General features: G+C 34.5%; 1 protein-coding gene across 1 annotated transcript in view; it reads right to left on the reverse strand.

The window, feature by feature from the left end:
* Positions 1–23,360, reverse strand: part of LOC109844302 (probable ATP-dependent DNA helicase CHR12) — a 45,547-nt gene that overhangs the window by 676 nt on the left and 21,511 nt on the right. The window contains 10 exon segments of the mRNA XM_020413289.1: positions 2–119; positions 936–1,535; positions 10,442–10,595; positions 10,672–10,879; positions 16,261–16,476; positions 16,561–16,820; positions 19,031–19,321; positions 19,392–19,487; positions 20,266–20,415; positions 20,515–20,706. Coding sequence (XP_020268878.1) covers positions 2–119; positions 936–1,535; positions 10,442–10,595; positions 10,672–10,879; positions 16,261–16,476; positions 16,561–16,820; positions 19,031–19,321; positions 19,392–19,487; positions 20,266–20,415; positions 20,515–20,706 — 2,285 coding nt within the window.

Consider the following 23,360-nt stretch of genomic DNA (forward strand, 5'->3'; position numbering starts at 1 on the left):
CTCCTCATCAGTTCGGGCTGCAAGCCTATTTATCTCTCTCTCGCTTGGCACATCTGTTCCCAATGAGCTTGTGCCCCTTCTCATGATTTCCTGCAACAGCCTCTTTTTGCTGTCCTCGGCTGGACCAGTAAAAATAGAGATTATTAGGTTTAGCTAGAAGCAAAAAAATATTATTTGAGTAAACCTGATTTGCTCATTTATGCAAGGTTTGGGTAGAGATAATGAATAATTTCGAAAGACTGCATGCAAGATGTGCATCCCTTAAAGAGTGTTGTGATATATGCGCATATGCTCCAGGAGAAACAGTACATGCATGAGAAAGGAAAATAGTAGAACAAAAGTAGAACATTAAAAAATTGCATCTAAAACATAATCTACAAGTATTCCACTATAAGTCACACTCTTCTGAGTCTGGCTTAAGTTTGTGGATTGCTCTGTAATTGAGCAATAAAGTTTACAATGACAAGGCCTCGCTTGCTCATGTTATGGTCCAAATTTATGTCTCATTTTAGAAGAGTGCTGCAGTCACAAATGTCTGGACAGTGGTAAAGCGACAGGGATGGGTGCTGAAAGACTGAAGTCAAAATCTTCTAGCTAGCCACCAATGGTCCAGGGATATAGTTAAAGATGATGTTGAGAGTGACATGATATATTTGCATGAGCATTCTAAAATAACTTCTGAACAAAAAATAAAATGAAATAGGAACATGAAAAAAAGAAAAAAACCAATTTGTAAGTCATTAATAAAATTCACAAATTCTAAAATAATCCATGATGTAATTGGAGAACAATTTGTTGGAGAATGATAGCCCAAGGTAAGACAGAAACTGTTTAAGAAGTTCAATAGGTAGAATTTACGACCATGATCATAAGTTCTATTAAGGATGATTCAAGAAAATCAATCAAAAGATTTAATAAATGGACTAGTATCTAACCTGAGGCATTTTGATTAAACATCCCTGCCTGGATGACTTTGTCATCAATGCCCTTTTTCTGCTTTGCACGTTCCAAGACATCCTCTTCTACTGAACCAACACTTACCAACACAAATACGCGGACATCTTTCTTTTGTCCGATACGGTGAGCACGATCCTCTGCCTGCAGGTCCATTTGAGGGTTCCAATCGCTATCAAACATAACAACAGTATCTGCTGTCTGCAGATTTAATCCGAGGCCCCCAGCTCGAGTACTCAAGATGAAGATAAAGTAAGGAGAGTCGGGTGCATTAAACTTTCTGAGTAAAGTACCACGTTCTTCGGTTTTGGTCGAGCCATCAAGCCTGAGGTACTTGAAATCATAAAGTTGAAAATACACCTCAAGAATGTCCATGAGTTTAGTCATTTGGGAGAAAAGCAGCACTCTGTGGCCAGATCTCTGCAACTTTGGAAGTAAACGGTCCAGCAGTTCAAACTTTCCTGAAGCTCTAACAATTTGTTCCTTCTGCCACATGTTATAATCTCGTCCTACAAACAGATAAGGATGGTTGCAACACTTCCTCAGCTGCATCGTCAAATTTTGGAGGCTCTTTCCAGTTCCTGTACATTTAAAAGCTACCATTCAATAAAAATATAATTTACCCTAACTTCCGCATATGACGTAACACATTGAATCAGGTATCATGATGAAGATAACGACAAAAACAGATGGAACAGCAACGTTTCAAACATTATGAACAATAATTTATCCTTGATGAAGACCAACTAGTAAACTGATAAAAGAATGTCTGAAGCCCAACAGGCTAGAAAAAAGGTAATTTTTTTAAATGCAAGCACGCATAGGACAGTGGCCTTCGAAAGGAGACACAATGCATTACCCCGGAGGGCTGACACGACCTACTCAGTCTCCCTCCTATTGGCCATATTAACTTCTGCATATCCCACCCGCATTAAGTTGGAGATTGCTTTATTGAGGATAAGATGAAAGATCGACTAAGATGGTTTGGACATGGGTAATGGAGACCACTAAAATGCATCAGTTATGAAATGTGTTAGATTACAGTCAATGGGGGCAAGGAGGACTAGAAGTAGTTAAAAGCGAACATGGGTTGGAACAATAATGGGTTGGAACAATAAGAATTGTGACAATAGTTAATGAGATAGTCCTCAATATAACTGAACTGAAAAATAGGATTAATGTAGTCAAACACAAACAACTGGAATAAGGGATTTGCTGGTGGTGTGTTATTATATCGCACCCGACATGTTTGCTCCAACTCACCCTATGTGGCCTAGCCAACTTACTTAGCAAGATGTAGTTGGCAGATCGAGAACAGTAGTCAAAATTTATACATTGATGTTGATGATTTTGACCAATGATTCAATTTTTTAGAAGTGAACAGAAAAGAGAAAAAGGAAATTCCATTGCAGAGCCTTCTGCAGTGCACAAAAGAAGCCTGTATAGATGTTCAGTTCTATTTGTTTTTCCTTCTTGTTTTTCATCCTTTTTATTAGATAAAAGAAACATCATGCATGATGTTATATCAACTTATGGTTATGATATCAATCTGCTAGTTCTATGAGGTGCAAGCAGGAGAATTCATCTTGGAAGTAAAAAAACTACTAAACTTTGAAAAACCTCACAAGAATCATGTCCAAATAACAGGCAACCGTTATGGGTTATACTAAAGACGTGATCTTGCGCAGGTATGAAGCTGATCTAATATCAAAATACAGTTTGACCTAAAAGCTTATACCCCGTCAAGAGAACAAGCACAATTGTAGCCTAACAACTACTTGCAGCCTAACAACTACTTGCAGGTGCAAACTCAAAATCACAAATAAACATGTTAAAGTACGGCCTACAATTAGATATTCCGGTGTAACAAGTTATTCACATCTATGCTGGATAAAACAGTGATCTTGATTAAACTTTACCCGTGTATAAGTACATATTCATAGAGAAATGATTACGTGGGGCATTTGTTAAGATACAAGTTCTCCTTTGGCGGTGTTAGTCAATTAGAACATGATAATGGAATAATTGTTGAAATGCGATAATCTCTTGCAAGTGGGATAGGGTTAATTGGAAATAATTTTTTGAAGTAGGATATCTTCATAAGATGATGTGGAATAATTGCGATTATCAAGAAGTATATAATTTATGCATTTTGATGATATGACTACTATTTATATATTTTTTAAACTTAGCATTATTAATTAATAATTATTTACTATTAATTAACCTTGAATTTTGATTAGACTATAAGATATTGGTAACAATAAAAATGATTACAATAATTTATAATTTTTTTATTTATTAATATAATACAAGTTTAAAAATTTAAGTTACTATTCCATTTTCTACCTTTTTCGCTCTCCAAGATATTTTCCCCTCATCCCTCAATTTCAGTTATTTTTCTTAGTAAATTATGGATCTATGATTTTTTTACGTTAAATTAATTATACAATCCTAATATTCAATAAAAAAAGAACTTAACTCAGAAAGAGAAGAGTAAGAGATCAGACTATCCAATCTTATGGCTTGGATAGTCGTGACCAAAGGAAAAGAGGATGGAGAAAAGAAGTATGAAAAAAATAAAAAACAAATTGAAGATTTCTAGCTTTTTACCACCTAGTACTAGTCCAAAACTTGGGATAATTTAAGAAACCTAAACTTTCTTTTTTTCTATATAGATATGACCAAAATGAGATAAATTTTTACAATTATCCTAGTTTTATTTGATTGACACCTTAAAATTTTATCTTAATTCTTGTTCTATAGTGGGAATAGTACTTGTTTAGACTATTGTTTTCCTTTTGCGGACAAATACAAGATTGTTTCTGTTAGATTTAGTATTATTTGCTTATTGAGTAGTGGATATGAACCCGTATACTACCCGGTCTTATTGATATATATATAGATTACTCTCCTTCTAAGAATAAAGATTCATCTGAGTATTTTACAATCTCCACATGCTATCAGAGCAAAAAATGTTGTAAAATACTAAATCAATCCTCACCCTCCATCTAAAGTACACACAATCTTAACCATCCAATCCTAAAACAAACCCTAACTCCTCTCTTCAACTGCCGCCGATAGCATCTATTACCACCCACCTGCCATTTGCCGACGCTACCCTAGCCGTCCCCAGCTTGATGGGCGGTACTCCCACGTCGCTGCCCCCATCGTTAACAGCCCCGGTTTGCGCCCATAGCCATCGACTACAGCCAGGTGACCACCCAACGCTTACCGCCGTTGCTGTTACGCTACTGCCCTTGCTGAATCTTTCATCTTCTATGTGGTCGCTCACTTGCTATCTGAATGTGAAGTCACCGATCTCTGTATATGCTTATTCCTGGCCCTGCATCTTTTCCTTCCTATGCGCCAACAAGCTGTTGATTATGCTAATCTAATTTAGCCAAATGGTTCTTTATATTTTACTTTGGCAAGATCTTTATTTTGATCTGTTTTTGCTACTACTGATCTCTTTGTTCACTATTATTATGGTTGATAATGATAAAACCTCTGTTGCTGCTTCTCCCTCGATGGAAAATCTACTTCCTAGAACTATGACTGTCACCAATGTTTTAAATATCGGATGTCGGGTTCATGTCGGTCGGCCAAAATTCATGTCAGATAGCGGAAATCGGGGATATATCGGGGGACATAAAAAAAATATCGGATTGCCATATCGGATAGGTTAATATCACATACTTGATAATTATATTGTCTAAACATATGAAAAAGTACATAACTTAAAACCAATTACATATTTACAATTCAATCAAATAATTGTGCATCATGATTCATGCATGTAAATAACAGAAATTTCTTTTTCCTCTATGTTAAATGCTAACAATAATTTAAATTTGTTGCATTTCAATTTTATAATTCAATTACTAACTTCAAATTAATTTTATTTGACATTTATTTGACGGGAAAACTGAAAAGAAGGGGGAAATTAAAAGATTGAAGGGGAAAACTGAAATTTTACTGATTTTGATAAAGTTTTTAGCAGTCAGCAGCAGATTCGGCACAAACTGAAGCTACAGGGGAAAAAAAATCAAGTTAGCAGTCAACAACAGAAGCTGACTGTAAACATCTCCTATGCATTAGGATTTGAATTTGTTACATTTTAATCACAGATAATTCAATTACTAACTTAAAATTAATTTTATTGACGGGGAAAAGATTCAAGAGGGAGACTTACCTGATTTTGAGAAAAAAAATCAATAATTCCTTTTACTTAGCAGTCAGCAACTTAACAGTCAACAGCAGGAAATAATCCCTTTTATTAAAGTCTGAAAAAATGTTAAAAAAATGTAAACAGATTTGTGAAAAAAGAACCTTAGCAGTTAATGTAAAAAAATGTGAAGAGAGAGAGAGAGAGAGAGAGAACATGTGCGATTCTGAAAAAGGGAACCAGAGGCTTACCTGTGACGTTTGAAGCCAGCGACGACGAAGACGAGAAGGTTCGATGGCTTCGGCTTCGATGACTCCGGCTTCAGATTTCAACGACGAAGACGAGAAGGTTCTTCGAAAATGCGGCTTTCAAGGACGAAGACGAGAAGGCTTCAAGGACGAAGTCAAGGCGGCTCAAAGTCGACGAAGACGAGAAGGCTTCAAGGACGAAGTCAAGGCGGCTCAAAGTCAACGAAGACGAGAAAGCTTCAAGCTGCTTCGATGGTGCTGGGTTCGTTTTTCAACGACGAAGACGAAGACGAGAAGGTGGCTTGACTTCGCTCGGTTTTCAACGACGAAGACGAGAGAACCCTAGGGTTTTTTCAACAACGACGAAGACAAGAGAAGGCTGCTGGGTTAGAAGTTTCGAACTGAGCCCTAGGGTTTTCTCCTTTTTGTATTTGATCGGGTCTATTATCGGGTTCGAACTGAGCCCAATGAATCAAACCAAACCTAATATCATGAACCGATAATCATAAAAATCGGCCGATTTTTGCAAAGTGAAATATCTGCCGAAATATCCGATTTTTAGCCGATATATCCGATTTTTAGCCGAAAAACGCCATCCGACTTTATTTATCCCGATTCGTGTCGCTTGCCCACTCAAACCGCAATATCGTCCGACATGTCCGACATGTCGGCCGATATTTAAAACATTGACTGTCACTGCTGCGAAGTTAACTGGAGATAACTATCTATTATGACCTCAAGCTTTTCGTGTGTTTGTTAGTGCTCAGAAAAGTTAAATCACCTCCTCAAGGATCCTCCAGATGATACGGACCCTACATATTCAGACTGGATAGCCAGTGACTGTTGTGTCATTACCTGGTTACTAAATAGTATGGATGTGAAGGTAAGCTCAGGTGTCATGTTCTTGAAGATTGCTAAGGATATCCGATGTACCTTGAAGGAGGTTTATAGCAATGAGAAGAATATCTCTCGAGTTTTTCTCTGTATAAGCAATTGTTTACCCTCCAACAAGGGAGAAATAAGTGCCTGAGTATTACTCTACCCTTAGAGGGATTCTTGATGAGCTAGATGTTCACCAACCTCTTGTCACTGATCTGAAGACTCTGAAAGATTATGCCAGGATCTTGCTGTGACAAAGTTTCTTTATGGATTGGATCCTATATTGCCGAATCAGGTGAGAGGACAGATACTAGCTAGAGATAATGTTCCATCTTTGTCCTCTACATACTCCAGGGTGCTTCGGGTCTTGACAAGATCTACTATACCATCCTCAGCTACTATTGAGCAATCTGCCTTATACTCAAGTAGCGGTCGTGGGTGAGGTCGTGACGGTCGTGACTCAGGAGGCCGTGGTTCTTTTGGTGGTCGACAGAGTGGAGATCGTGGACATCGGTATTGTACTCATTGTGGTAGGAATAATCATATTTTTGATAGGTGTTGGGCAAAGTTTGGGAAGCCAGAATGGGCACATACTGCTACTACAAATTCTTTCTCTACAGGTGGTTCTGCTCTAGCTTCGACTCCGGCTACCACTCTAGCACAAGTTTTGGCTACATCTTCACCAATGGTCCAGATCTCAAGCTGATTTTGATCAATTGCTTCAGCTCTGGTCCTCAGACGAGTCATACAGCGGCTCATGCATCCTCTTTAGGTATAAATGCTTACTACTTCCTCTGGCAGGACCTTGGGTACTACATTTAGGAGCCTCTTCCTATATGATAGGTATAAAAAATAAATTTGATTCCCTACAATTTTCAAATAAATTTACTTCCGTTCATATTGCTGATGGGACCTTTTCCCCTGTTCTTGGTGATGGGGTAGTTCATGCTACTTCATCTTTGACTCTTAAAAATGTTCTTTATGTTCCAAAATTTCCTGTCAGTTTATTATCTATTAGTCAGCTTACCAAGAATAATAACTGGTCAATAACTTTTCCCTTCATATTGTACCTTTCAGGACCTCCAAATTAGGATGAGGATTGGTTCGGGTCATGAGAGAAGAGACATGTACTAATTGGACGATAGTGTGCCACAATCTGGTCTTACTGCAAGTCTTTGTAATACTCCTTTACTGTGGCATAAATGTTTGGAACATCCCTCTTTACATAAACTTCATTCAGTATTACCTATCGAGTCCTCCGTTTTATCTCTAGACTGAGTCATGTCAGTTAGGAAAGCATCATCGTGCTTCCTACCCTAGTAGAGTCACTAAGCATAGTAGTGCCGTTTTTGAGTTAGTTCATTCTGATGTTTGGGATCCATTATCGGTTTCCTTCTGTGAAAAGATTTAGGTATTTTATTATTTTTGTGAATGATTTCTCTCGTATGACTTGGATTTATTTGTTAAAAGAGAGATATGAAGTTGCTAGTGTAATTCAACTTTTCATAATAAAATTAAAAATCAATTTTTTACTTCTATTCGTGTGCTCCATACAGATAATGCTTTGGAATATATGAAAAATGAAGTTTCTCAATTCTGTTCAACTAACGAGATTATTCATCAGACCTCTTATCCACACACTTCACAACAAAACGGTGTAGCTGAACGGAAGCATATGCATATTTTAGATGTAGCTCGAACCTTGATGATTCATATGCATGTGTCAAAATATTTATGGTCTGATGTTGTCTTGTGTGCATGCTATTTGATTAATAGGATGTCATCTTCTGTTCTTTATAGGAAAATTCCTCTCTTGTTTGATTCCAGATAAAATCATGTTTGCTATGATTCCTCGGATCTTTGGTTGTACTTGTTTTGTTCAAAATATGCGTCCTAATCTAGATAAATTGTCTCCTCCATCTATCAAGTGCGTTTTCTTAGGGTACAAAAGTGATATCGGTGTTATGATCCTACTTCTCGGACGCATTTTACTTCTGCAAATGTCACTTTTTTTTAGCCCATTCCATATTATTCGCCTGTGTGTACAGGGTCGTATTCTACCTCTATTCCTCTACCTCAACCGATAACACCTGCTTCTGTTACCCCCAATCAGCTAGTGTCGAGTTCTGGAGTTGAAAAAGATCATGCATCAAACCAGTTCTGGTGTATACTAGATGGCCAAAAGTATTTGCACCTACTTTGCATTCGGCTGAATTTTCGCTTGCAGCTGAAGGTTCTACCCATCAGCAATCATCTGATCTATCTGACCCTAATGTGCCTATTGTTCTTCGGAAAGGTAAACGATCTACTACTGCTCATTCGACATCTCATTTTGTCTCTTATGATCGTCTTACCCTATTTTTTCACCAATTTGCTTTTTTCCTTGTCTTTTGTTTCTATACCCAAATCTTATCAGGAAGCTGTGTTAGTTCCTGCCTGGAAGCAGGTCATGGATGGATAAAGAGATGGATGCACTTATTTATTGGGAAACTTGGGATGTAGTTCCTGCTCCTCAAGGAGCAGATATTGTCGGTTGTCGTTGGGACTTCACTGTGGAAATATAGGCCGAATGGATCCGTAGACAGATACAAAGCTAGATTGGTTACAAAATGCTTTACTCAGACATATGGGGTTGATTATTTTTGAGACCTCTCCGGTTGCTCGTCTTAATTCCATCTGTATTTTGTTCTCCATTACTGTTAATCTCGAATGGCCTATGTTTCAGCTTGATGTGAAGAATGCTTTCTTGTATGGTGATCTCCAGGAAGAGGTTTATATGGAGTAACATCCAGGGTATATTACTCAGGAGGAGCTCATGTGTGCAAGCTTAAGAAGATAATCTATGGACTCAAAACAGAGTCCACGAGCTTGGTTTGATAAGTTCAGTCAAGTGATATCTAATGTTGGTTTTCAACGATGTCATTCAGACCACTCAGTATTTATTCGCCGCACTACTTCGGGGACAATAATCTTAGTCGTGTATGTTGATGATATTTTACTGACTGCGAATGATACAAATGATTTAGCAGAAACTAAAGAGTATCTCAAGCAACATTTTGTGGCTCAAATATATGGGAAAATTAAAATACTTTCTTGGGATTGATGTTGTGTATCAGAAACATTGGTTACTTCTCTCTCAAAGGACATATGCCTTGGACCTTCTAGAGGAGACTGGTCTTCTGGGTTGCAAACCGGCTGGTACACCGATGGAAGCAAAGGTGGATTTTTAGGATGAGAAGAGTGATCTTTATAAGGACGCTAGGCAGTATAGGAGACTGATTGATAAGTTGATCTATCTCACAGTCACTAGGCCTGATATATCATTTGTTGTGGGGCTTTTGAGTCAGTTCATGCACATGCCTAGAGAGGTTCACAGGGAAGCAGTTATGAGGATTCTTGTCTATATCAAAAACTCTCTCGAAAAGGACTTATTGTATAAGAAGCACGGACATCTACAAATCTCCGCCTATTCAGACTCGAGGTACATTGGAGATAAGGGGGACATAATTCTACTACTGGATATTGCACATTAATTGGTGGTAATTTAGCAACTTGGAGGAGCAAGAAACAGGAGGTAGTAGCTCGGTCTAATGTAGAGGCCGAATATAGAGCGATGACACATACTACTTGTGAGATGATGTGATTGAAAAACTTGATGACAGAGCTCGGTTTTGTTCAGCCAGGACTGATGCCCATGCATTGTGATAATCAGTCTGTTATCCGTATTGCAAAAAATCCTGTTTTTCATGAAAAGACAAAACACATAGCTATTGAATGTCATATAATTAGAGATGCCATAATGAAAGACGTGATCTGCACTTCATATATTCCTTCAGAACAGTTGGCAGATATTCTCACCGAAGCTACTTCTTTGAAGGTGTTCTCAGTTTTGTGTAGCAAGCTGAGCATGATCGGTATTTATGCTTCAGCTTAAGGAGTGTTAGATTTAGTATTATTTGCTTATTAGGTAGTAGATATGAACTCATATACTACCTGGTTGTATTAATATATATATTACTCTCCTTCTAAGAATAAAGATTAATCTGAGTATTTTACAATCTCCATAGTCTCATATCCTAGGCTGCAAGTGACTGACAAACCACAAACTTAGTTAAGCTTTCAAAAAGGATAAACGACAATGAAAACAGAAGTAGAGAGCAAACAAACAAAAATGTTTACAACACTAACTTACCAGTTGCTATACCAACTCTTCCTATTTCAGTCACTTGCTGATAGTATGCTTTCTGCCATGCAGACAAGTCACATTTTAGTATGACTTGCGTCTTTTGAGGGAGATATTTTTCCACCTCATCCTTCTTCCTTCTCAGCAAAAACGGTCTTATTACCTACAAGCAAAATGTCATGAAATATATGACATAACATCAAGGAAAATCTGTAGTAGAAAATGAGATCAATACTGACATCATGAAGACGATGTATAATCAATAGTTCTTCCTCTTCAGTGAGAGATATTTCACATCGATCTGCAAAGGGTGCATTGAACCATTCCTCGAAATTTTCTACTGAATTAAATATGGTAGGGAGAAGAAAATTAAGCAATGACCACAACTCCTGAAGACTATTCTGTATCGGGGTACCAGTTAGGAGAAGTCTACGACGGATACGATATCTGAATGCAAAAGGAAAAAAAAAGAAAAGAAAACTCAGGTTAGAGAATTCAATTACGAAAGAGATGCTAGAGGTATTGTAGAATAAAAATGTTTAGACTAAAACCCTACATAAACTGAGCAAACAAAAGAAAGGAATATGAAATCATGATGTCGAAAATGCATTATAAATATACTGAGTCCACAGTGGTTCAGAATCACAGATCATTGTAAAAACAAGACATTCATTGGAAGAGATTGCAACAAAGTACACACACGTCTGTGTGTGGTATAGTTTGACTAGGATCCTATAGTATTTGAACTTGGATCCTGCAAACAGAAAAGCATGTATTTCACAATTCGAATGGGAGATCCATAATCTTATAATCAATCAAATTCTATGTGTTTTCATTTGCTGCACATGCATCAAGTGACCTTAAAATGGATGGTTTAAAATGGCAAATTTACAAGGCAAATTTGGTCAAGAATACTCTAAAATAAATAAAAAATTTCTTTGGAAGGATTTTACAATGCTTGTAACAGCATTAATAATAGGAAGCTCCAAACTGTAGTTTGGTAACGTGTTATTATAAAGTATTCATTTTGGGTAAAAGGTATGTAAATCACGTGGTTTCTTGTTGTTTAGCAATTTTTATAGTTTAGATTGTATTTAACATTTGAATTTTTAGACTAATAGGATCAAAACTCAAGTCCTACAAGTAGGATACTAGTTAAACTCTCATCCTTGTGTGTGTGAGTGCGTGCGTGCATGAGTTGACTATTCCAATGAGATGATCCGCTTTATTCATCATGATCTAAATATCTTAAAACATCAACAAACTAAAAATAATGATGTTTCAATACTTTTAATACATAATTTTTATTGTCTTTTAAGTAGTATTGTCGTCAAACTATTAGTTTTACAATTACTTGATTCATGAGTAGCTATAACTTAATATACCTAATTTTTTATTCATATACCATAAAAAATATATAGATCGACATCAATAGAGTGGTCAAGTAAATTGATTGCATAAGATGTAGTTTTAAAGTGTCAAGCTAGTTATGCCTTAGGAACAACTAAGCATTCTCCATATGTGTGTGTGTACAATGTGTGTATATATACATACATACATATATGAGCAATATAGAGGAACTTGGTATCAAGCACAAGTTTTTATGTTTGGTAGTAAGGTGATTCATTCACATCCACTCATTCAATTGAGGGACCACATTCACATGGATTGGAGAGTGGATGGGATTGAGACACCCCACTATCAAGCACAAATTACCAAGCACAAAATTTGTGCTTGATACTAAGTTTCTACATTTATCTCTAGATATATATACATATATGTATAGATGTATATACATACATATATATACATATATACGTATATATATACTTATATATACGTCTATATATATGTGTGTATAGGGTTGCAATACACCCAGAGTGTAACTAAGTTACACAAACCTGTAAAAACACAAGTTTGACCATGGATATTAGCGATCCACACCATTCATTATGATCTACGCATTCAAAACTTCATAGAGATCAAAAATCACATACATTAGATTTTTCTAGTTTATAGATCTAATAATCTAGAAATGAATGGTCTGTATTAGAACCACATGATTTTTGATCCACATACATTTGATGACATGTACACAACAACGAACAGTTTGAATTTTTGTTATAAATAGGTAATAGTGTATTTTTAAAGGTGTGTGTAATTGACTTAGTTACACCCTATGTGTATTTTAAACCTAACCATATATATATATAGAGAGAGAGAGTAAAGCTCCTATAAAGTGGATAGGAGCTTATTGTCCACCATTATTTTTATCCATTAAATTTACTTTGAGATTTGTGCTAACATGCGAAACAAATCAATGCACACATCTTAAAAACACTCTACATCTCAAAAATACCCTCTATGTCTGAGACGAATCTCAAAGCAAACTCAAAGGCTAAAAAAGTTGGTGGACAAGAGTACCTATCCACTTAAGTTTATAGGAGCTCTCTTCCCCTCTCTCTCTATGTATATATACATACATACATATTTATAGAAGCATTGTTTTAAATATCCCCGACATGGCCCGATATATCCCCCGATATATCCTTTTACAGGGTTTGCCGCAACCGATATGGTCTTTAAATATCTTTTACCATTTTTTGACTATTTTGAGTGATAAATCCCCGATATGGCCGATATATTAGCCGATATGTGGACCAATATATCTTTTTATATAGCTTGTTGCAAAATAATTTACCGTGTTTGGAATTTTTGGGCGAGATATCAAGATTTCCTCATTACATCAAATGACATTTTGTCCTAAAAAAAATAGATTGAATGTTGCAACGTTGCTTTGCACTTTTGTTTGTTTTAGAAGGTTGATTAGTGATCCTAAACATATATTATTCATATATTGTATGCTTAAATTTTATTACATATATTGAGATTACATTTTAATGCATTATACTGGCATTCTGATATTTACCACATATCCCCGATATTTCCCCGATATCCGCAATCAGATATGAATTTTGGCCATCCGATATTTTCCCGATATCCGATATTTAAAACCTTGTATAGAAGTATGAGTATGTTTGGTATCAAGCACTGAATTTAGTGCTTGGAAGTGGGATGACCACTTCAAGTGCTTTAGAAAGAGTCCCAGGCGAATGCCTAGGTGTAGGCAGACTTCCAACTACCTAAATTTGGCATGAGTAGCCACGCTAGGCCTAGCTTTTTTAAGCCAAAAAAAAAACTGCTACCTAGCTTTTTAAGCCAAACCCAAACTAAACCCTAATCACCTGGCCGCCTTTCATCGCCACCTCCTCTTTGTCGCTGCCTCGTTCTCGACATTCAAGCACTTCAACGCCTCCCCGGCCACCACATCCACCTCTTCCTCTTCTCTTCAACTCATCTTTTTCAAGGTAATTTTTTAAAATTTTCACTGCTTTCTATTTTTTACTATTTGTTTTGATTTTGGTTAATTTTCCACTAGTTTACTGTTTTTGGTCATTTAGTTAATTTTTAGTATATTTAGTTAATCTTTTTCAATTTTTTTAAATTTTGTATGAGGTAGAAAGTAAGAGTTGGCATGCTAGGATGCAAGAGTTAATTGTTAGATATAAAAGACTGAATAGAATGTTAAAAGCTCTCTGCAATATTAGTATTTCTTAATATTTACTATATCAACAATTTTTGGGCAATTAAATAATAAAAAAAGAAAACGCATAGGCGGTCGATGCCTAGGTGGTGCCCATGACTCTAAGCGCTAGCCCCCAGGTCAAACGCCTCATCCGCCTAGCGCTGTAACACTGTTCACTACTCATCTACTTATTTAATGGGGAGTAAACAAGTGGGGATCATTTTCAAGTGGACACTTTTAAATGTGTGGAGAAGTGGCCATATTCTTACCAATTGCCAACTTTGTGCTCGGTACCAAGCATACTCATTTTTCTCATATATAATGAGTATGAGGTGGCGGTTCATTTTGTTAAATGAGTCGCCACATCATACCCATCAAACCTAATATATGTATGTATGTATATATGTGTGTATGTGCGTAGAGAGAGAGATGGGTATGCTTGGCACCAAGCTAAAAATTGGCACCTGGTAGTTAGCTGGATGCATCTCAACCCCACATCTAAGGTTGTAAAGTATAAAGAGAAAATGTGTCACATGGATTGTACTTTTCATCCAATGAATCTCACCCACATCTATGGTTGAGATTCCTCCACCTCACTAGCCATCGTATATATATATATATATATAATATATCATATACATAATATATATATTATATATATATATTATATATTATATTATATATATGCAGATTATGAAGTATCCTTGTCATAGAAGGGGATTTCTCCTTGCGCTATGATGGCATCAATCCCATCATCCTCATAAAGTGGAGAGAGTGTGTGAGTTTGGTGGGGAAAGATTGTGCCTACTTTATAGGGATGGTGGAGATTGTGCACATAGAGACAAGGAGGGAATATCTCCTCCTATGACAAGATACCATGTAATCTCTCTCTCGTCTCTCTCTCTCTCTTCACTATAATATATATAATTATAGTATACTATATATATATCTATATATAATATATATATAGATATATATATATATATATAGATATATATATAGTACCAAGCATACTCATATTCGTCGTACTCACACATAAGCGGATGGAAGCTTGTTATCCATCGACTTTTTTAGTGTTTCATTTTGCTTTGGAATTTGTGCTAGCATGGGATACAAATCAATTCAAACATCACAAAGATACCCTTGATGTGTAGCACGAATCTCAAATCAAAATCACAAGCTGAAAAAGTTGGTGGGCTAAAACCAAACCCAACCTATGTCCACCGTGTTTCAAAAAGTGGATGTGAAGTGTAGGATATGTGTGCAAGAAAGTATGACAAGAGTTTTAAATTAAATCATGTGTCATGGAGACACCGGATAAATGTACATGTATATATCCAAAGAAGTGTCCAAGGAAGTGTCGGTGCGAGAACGACAACGTCTCGGGTATGAGTACAACATCAGATAGAAGTGCCCAGGTAATGTTGCCTGCCTACAACCAATTCCAATAGGATACTAGACTACAACACGTTATAAAATCAATATATAGAATGAACTAGTTAGCTGCAGACAATCATAACCAAAATAATACTGAAGTGAATATATGGCAAAAAGAAAGCAAACTGTACACTATATTGCAACCATACTATATCCAGGAAGACATCATAACAAAATCACAAATAATTATAGCAAAAGATGCAAAAGAGGAACATGTAATAGATAATTGTCAAGCGTACAAACATTCAAAATTAACACAGACTTCACGCAACAGAAACAAAGAAATTGTTACATAGAGGATGCAATGCACATGCCTGTTAGATCAGTGATTTTGTTTCAGCTAAATTATAATCTCTTTCATGATGCACTTATAGAACCTCAACACACATGCACAGAGAGGGCGTGCGGAGCGTAATCAGGGTACTGGTGGTGGGTTTTTGTTAGGGAGGGGGAGATTGACGGAGCAAGAGCTGTCCGTACCATGCATGCACACACAGACGGAGTGATTTTCATCATCATTTGTGCTTTAAGGGAACAAATTATTCAACTAAATTCAAAGATCGTTAGTTCCTCATTTGAATTGATTAGATTCAATTCTGAACAGAAAGCCAAGTAACTTCAACTAATAATAAAAATCATTTTTTTTAATACAAATAGTTCCAAATTAGAAAAAGTTTAATATAAGGGTTTTGCATAAAATTTTCTGATGAAACATATATATCGGAGGATATACATGAAAGGCTAAATATATATTAAATAAACTGTAAGATATAAAAAAACGGTAAATTTTCTCATGATAACATACCCTCTTATGGTCTGAGCGAGAGTACATTCGCTGTTTTTAAGACGCTGCCCTTCATCAACAATCATATAGTACCAGTGTATTTTCTTCAGAAATTTTTTGTCTCTTATAATTATATCATAATGTGTGATCATCACATTGAACTTTCCTTCTCCAGAGTACTCTCTCCATATTGCTTTTCTTTCGTCTTGGCGTCCATCATATAAAACTGCCGTCATGCTGAAAGAAAGGAAGTGAATCACAATATTCCTCAGTAAGCATTACATTTTCAAAGTGAAAGCATAAATAAATAAATAAACATACTTAGGGACCCAAGTTGCAAATTCATTAACCCAATTTGGCAAGACTGCCTTTGGGGCTACAATCAAATGAGGCCCAGTGACACCTTTGTTTTCCATTAAATACGCAATCAATGCAATTGTCTGAATAGTCTTTCCAAGACCCATTTCATCAGCCAGTATCCCATTTAAATTGTTATTAAAGAGAGAAAGCATCCATTGAAGTCCTTCCACCTGGTATGGTCTTAATTCGCCACCTTGAAGGGTGGATGGCTGCTCCATGACCTACAAAACTCAAATAGTTATACTTAGGGGTGGAAACGAACCAAATAGTTAACATATAGTTCGGTATTTACTAGCCTAAGTATTCGGTGATTCGATAGTTCATTTAATAATAAACAAATAGTTTTTATTATCCAGTTCATAAATGATAGAACTTAACCATATGTATGTTCGATTCATTTGTTTAGTAAACTTATCATTTATACAATTTAGTCCTTAAAATTTCATTTTGCTACTTGTAAATGTGGATAAATAGTTTTTTATTTGTGAATATTATATATCACTAGGTTGCAAATTCACCAGGAATATCATGTTTGGCTCTATTTCAAAACTAGGACAACAAATATTTGCCGAATATCTAACAAATATGGACTGAATAATTTGCAAAGATTACCCAAACACTACTAATGAATATTCGCGAATAGTAGTCGAATATTTGAATACTATCCAAATAGAAATCAATTCGTTTCAAATTCGAATACGAATTCGAATAGTTGAATTCGAATCGAATACGAATACGAATACTAGGGTATTGAATTCGAATTTGGTCCACTTCCACCGCTAGTTATACTTGTATCTTCCATCTTGTATGTGCAATATGTAAAAACTTTTAAACCAATTATAAGTCATCATGCAATTAAGAAAAGGAGAAACATAAAAAGGAAATGAAACCAAACAATGGAATAGACCCCGTGCTAATGAAGAAGCATTTGAAGTCAAAGCTAAATCCATAGTAACCATTTCAGAGACATGTACAATTAAACACACATCAATAGCGAATTTCACTTAATACTTGGAAGAAGATATTTAAGAATTTACACATAGCATTGTGAGTTGCATCCTTATATTATGTAGATAATCCCATGCCCTCTCTGATAAACTTGACCATCCAAGAATACTTCTGATTAGATAATATAAGTATTAAGCAAAACTAGTATTACATAATAGGCTGATACACAAGGTTCAGATGACTATTAAGCAAATTTCAATCATAGTACTGACTTTTCCTTCTTTTCTAATGGTTCTACCAGACTAATTAATTGTTCATGGAAATTGTAGACCTATCTATATTGTTATCTAACATGCAATATAGGCTGTAGAAGAAAAGGTCGGAAAGAAATATATAAACATATGATGCAAAAGGTCTTGGATGACTGCAATAATAAATTGATATTTAAGGGCTAATTTCACAAATCTTCCTGAACTTTGGGCAGTTTTTCACTTAAACCCCTTGAACTTTTTCCCCAGCAAACCACCCCGTGGGTGTTCTACAAATACCCTCCTAAAGATCAAGATTTTTCCAACATATCCCAACGACGGTGTTAACGGTTTAATCGTAAAGGGTATATTTGTCTTTTTAAAACAAGCATTAAACCCCAAAGTTCAGGCTGGTTTGGTGGGAAAAAAGTTCCAAGGGGTGGAGTGCAAAACCCCATAACATTCAGGGGCAGGGTTTTTTTAAATTAACTTTTAAGTTAATTATAGTACTGTAAGACAATGAGTCACAGGCAGGCGCTTAATAGACACAACTGGACGCTTAAGTGGTTGTTTAAGTGGTCCAAACTTCAAGGCCCTCCATTTAGGGGACCATTTAAGTGTCCTATGCGCTAGAAGAGGATGCCTAGCATTATGCGAAACACTGATTATAGTATTAACTTTTGATTCGTTTCTCAAAGAACTTCATGGTTTAGGCTTTTTGATACTGATAGGCTATCTATATTGGTCACGCACTTTAATCATCCCATAAATGCTGGTTTTATGTGTGGAATGCATAATAGGTAATACTAAAATAACAATAATTCATAAAACTACATGTAATGCACTATTCAGGTATTTATACCTTCAGGACAGTTCAATAAATATTTCGCTATGGTACTCCAGTTTTATAGAACTCCTTTAGTGCCTTGTCAAGAAGCACATAATACCAACAAGGGATTGTTTTTAGCCAAGAAATAATGAAATATTAATTGGAGGGAAACTTAGATTCTTGAGAAGTAATGAAATATTACAGAAGTACCAACTTAAAAAAAACTACTGAACTTGGCTGAAGTTTGGAAGAGAATTATTACTCTGACAAATGCGCGTACGTCCGTCAGTGTGCACATACATATATATTTCATCAATAAGGCTATAAATCCAACTTCTAAAAAAGTACTGAGTTCAAAAATTCTATTTTAAAGAAAGGACAGAAAATAAATATAACTATTATTTACCTTTTCCTGGATAGCATGAACAGCTGAGTTGTACTGCCGCTGTCCTTCAAGAAGATCATTTGGTTTAGTTTTTTGAGTTCCAGCATCAACTTCTTCTACAGGTAATTCCTCTGGGGTTTCTTTTGTAGAGGGAGAAGCTGAAGAATCAGCAGTTTCAGAGCCTCTCAGAGTTTCAAGATCATTTGTATGCTCTGCATCTTTTTGTCGCTGAACAGCAGCCCCAAGGCGGACAAGGAGCTCATTTGTTTTCCCAAGAAGCATTGTTAAGCGTTCATTTTTGCTCTCCTCTACCATCTTCATATATGCTTCTTGGTCATCTGCTTTCAGTGCTTGGTAAGCGTTCATTTTTGCTCTCCTCTACCATCTTCATATATGCTTCTTGGTCATCTGCTTTCAGTGCTTGGTACCTCAACTTTTCTGCACGTGTAGCTCTTTGCCTTTGCCTTCCATGCCATTGCTATCGAGCAGAAAAATCAAAAAGTTTTACAAACAGATGAAAATGCAAGCAAATGCATGCTTCAATAATCAACTATCATAGATGAACTTCAACACAAGGGTGTCAGACTTTGTTTCTCTTGGGCAAAAGCGTGTGTGTGCATGCTCACATACACACAGAAATGTATGGACCAAAACCATCTCATTTTATTTACATTTTTGGATAATATTTAGTGGCGCCAGTCGTCACTTTGCACAGTCAGCTGGAAGCATTCAAACCAAAAGAATAAGTTGTTTGGGGTCTCACCATTTGTGTATGTTGACATGTGCTTCGTGCTGGTAACTATGTACATGACACTGAGAATAGACCAGTTTGATATCACCTTTCAACTAGAATCAGCAAGAGCACGGTCCCTTGCATAATACAGACGACAAACATCTGTTTGTGTATTTTGACATGTGCTTGGTGCTAAGTATGCATGTGACACTGAGAATAGACTAGTTTGATATCACTTCAACTAGAATAAGCGAAAGCAGATTCCTCTTGCATCATATGGGCAAACATTCATGATACATATGTGAATGAAACAACTTACTTAACGTTCTATTAAAAAACTCTCATTCATATTTGAACAAGTATGTGCTAGGTTCTCTTTTACAGATCTTTAGACGTGCTGAGGTGGAGTGTTTGTAGTTTTTCATTTTTCATTTTTCATATGTTAGAAGCTATTTGAGCTATAGTCAATAAAAAAACTAAAGAAATAGTCAAACAAGGAACAATCTCTACATAAAATTGATACCTGAATATGGTCATTCCTCACTTTTCGTCGTTTAGAAGCACCCTGTGCCTGCAGTTGAAATTCACGGGCAGTATTAAGTAAATCAGCAAAAAAGCTCCTCTTTCGCATTTCATTGCGGCTCTTCTCTTCTTCTTCCCACCTTGAGAGTCTCTGCAATCAGATCTATGCAATAAGAGACAAAAAACAATTTGTGAAAGAACATGAACGGTGTAAAAAATATTAGATATTGAAATTATGACATTATAAAACCTCAGCATCTCTTTTCTTCAGCTGATGATCAGTGTCCATGGCAAAAGCATCTCCAATGCCATACATACTGAAGGGATGCCGCAGTCGCATCATTCCCCAGTCAAACAGTTGTCTGTCAGCATATGCACATTTTTCATGTAGCCAGTGTTCTGCACTAACACTTGATCGCACCTTGCTCTGTAATTCTACTAACTGAAAATGGTCAAAAGGAGGAAACATAAGCACTTATGTTTCCTTTAGGTATAAAAAAATCAAGTACATCAGAGGTATAAATAATCACTAAAGCAAATTCTATGAACCTATAGCATACATATGTAGAGAGTGTAAAGCAAGAATAAACTTAAGTGGATAGGAGCTCTCATCCATCAACTTTTTGATCCACTGATTTTACTTTAAATTTTGTGCTAACATGTGTTACACAACAAGACACGCATCTCAAATATAGTCTTCATGTGTAGCACGAATCTTAAAGCAAAATCAAGGGATGAAAAAGTTGTGGACAAGAGCTCTGATACAGAATAGAGTGATCAACTCTCATTGTAGATACAAATCTGAAATTTAAGGGGGGAAAAATACAAAAAGACAGGAAACAGATAAATCGGAGGTTAGGCCGGTTTCACATGCAACAACTAACTGGATTTGTTTTCATGCCTGTTGACTTCACGCTTGGGACGTCACATGACTGCTCGAGAGAGCAAGCTTCACGTCTAAAAGGATTAACTCTCCTTTCTCTAATTTGACCTTTTATTTATATTGAATTGCCATCTACTAAAATCAAAAGGTACAACTCTTTTTACAGGAAGAAAACAAAACCTTAATCCTAACCGCGAGATAACCTCAAATAACAACTCTACGAAAATAACAATCCAAGAAATTTTTTTAACTAAATAATAGATTCAATATTAACCAAATATCTCAAATAAAGAAGATAAACTCCACTCTCTCTCTAGCTCTCTCACGCCCCCCCCCCCCCTCTATGAGATAAAGAAGATAAATTTCACCTCTCTCTCTCTCTCTCTCTGTGTATGTGAATATTATATATATATATATATATATATATAACATTAATATACATATACATACACATATACATACATACATACATACATAACATACATGCATGCATGTATATATATTATATTATATTATATATAATATATAGTATATATATATTAATATTATATATATATATATCATATTATATATAAATTATATATATACTACTTATAAAAGAGAATACCGCATGTCAAAACTTTTGAATTTTCTTTTTACCCTCTCAGATTTTTATATACTCAAAATTATATCATTAATTATAAAACTAATGATCCATAACCTCTCATTAACTATGCACCTTTTCATTTTCTCAAATTATTTGGTCATTCGCTAGAATATATTAAAAATTTATAATGATGAAAAATTATGACTATATGATAATTTATTGTAAAGAATTATTAATTATATAAAATAGTAAAAGTCATTCATTTAATAAATTATTGGATATAATTATAATTATTAATAATAGTATAAATAGGGTTATTTATTTATGTTATAAAGAATATTACATTTTTGATAATTAATATCATCTTAGTAATAAAAATTTAGATGTTATAAATTAAAAATATTTTTATATTAGAAAGTAGAAATTTAATTTATATAAAAAAATTGGATCCTTGAAATTTATGAGGCATATACTTTTCTCTTCTTTTCTTCAAAATATTTGGCCACTCGCTAGAATATACTAATAATTTATAATGATAATAAAATTAATAAATATATTATAATTTATTATAAAATATTTATTAATTATTTATTTAATAAAATATTGTACATAATTATAATTATTAATAATAGTATAAATAGGATTTTTTTTATTATAACAATTAATACCCTTTTCTATATTATAATATCGTCTTAGTTATAAAAATTAGACATTATGAAGATAGTGCAATAAAATATTGGATCTTTGAAATTTATGAGTCATACATTTTTTGTTGGAAAGTAAATGTCTCATATATTTCAAGGATCCAATATTTTTATATAAAACAATTTTTCTAAATAATAGTATTAAATAATTATTAATTATATAAAATAGTAAAAGTCATTCATTTAATAAATTATTGGATATAATTATAATTATTAATAATAGTATAAATAGGGTTATTTCTTTATGTTATAAAGAATATTACATTGTTTGATAATTAATATAATTTTAGTAATAAAAATTTGGTTGTTATAAATTAAAAATACTTTTATTTAAGAAAGTAGAAAATTAATTTATATAAAAAAATTGGATCCTTGAAATTTATGAGGCATATACTTTTCTCTTCTTTTCTTCAAAATATTTGGCCACTCGCTAGAATATACTAATAATTTATAATGATAATAAAATTAATAAATATATTATAATTTATTATAAAATATTTATTAATTGTAATGAAATAGTAAAATTATTTATTTAATAAAATATTGTACATAATTATAATTATTTATAATATTATAAATAGGATTTTTTATATTATAATAATTATTACCCTTTACAATATTATAATATTGTCTTAGACATAAAAATTGGACATTATGAACATAGTGCAATAAAATATTGGATCTTTGCAATTTATGAGTCATGCATTTTTTGTTGGAAAGTAAATGTCTCATATATTTCAAGGATCCAATATTTTTATATAAATTATTTTTTTAAATAATAGTATTTTTAATTTATACCATCCAATTTTTTATTACTAAGATGATATTAATTATTAAACAATGTAATATTCTTTACAACATAATGTCATATAATATTAAAAATTATTTCCATTATTTAATAGATATTGTAATAAAATACGTAC

The sequence above is a fragment of the Asparagus officinalis genome, chromosome 6 (genome assembly GCF_001876935.1).
Source record: "Asparagus officinalis chromosome 6, Aspof.V1, whole genome shotgun sequence".
Lineage (NCBI taxonomy): Eukaryota > Viridiplantae > Streptophyta > Magnoliopsida > Asparagales > Asparagaceae > Asparagus > Asparagus officinalis.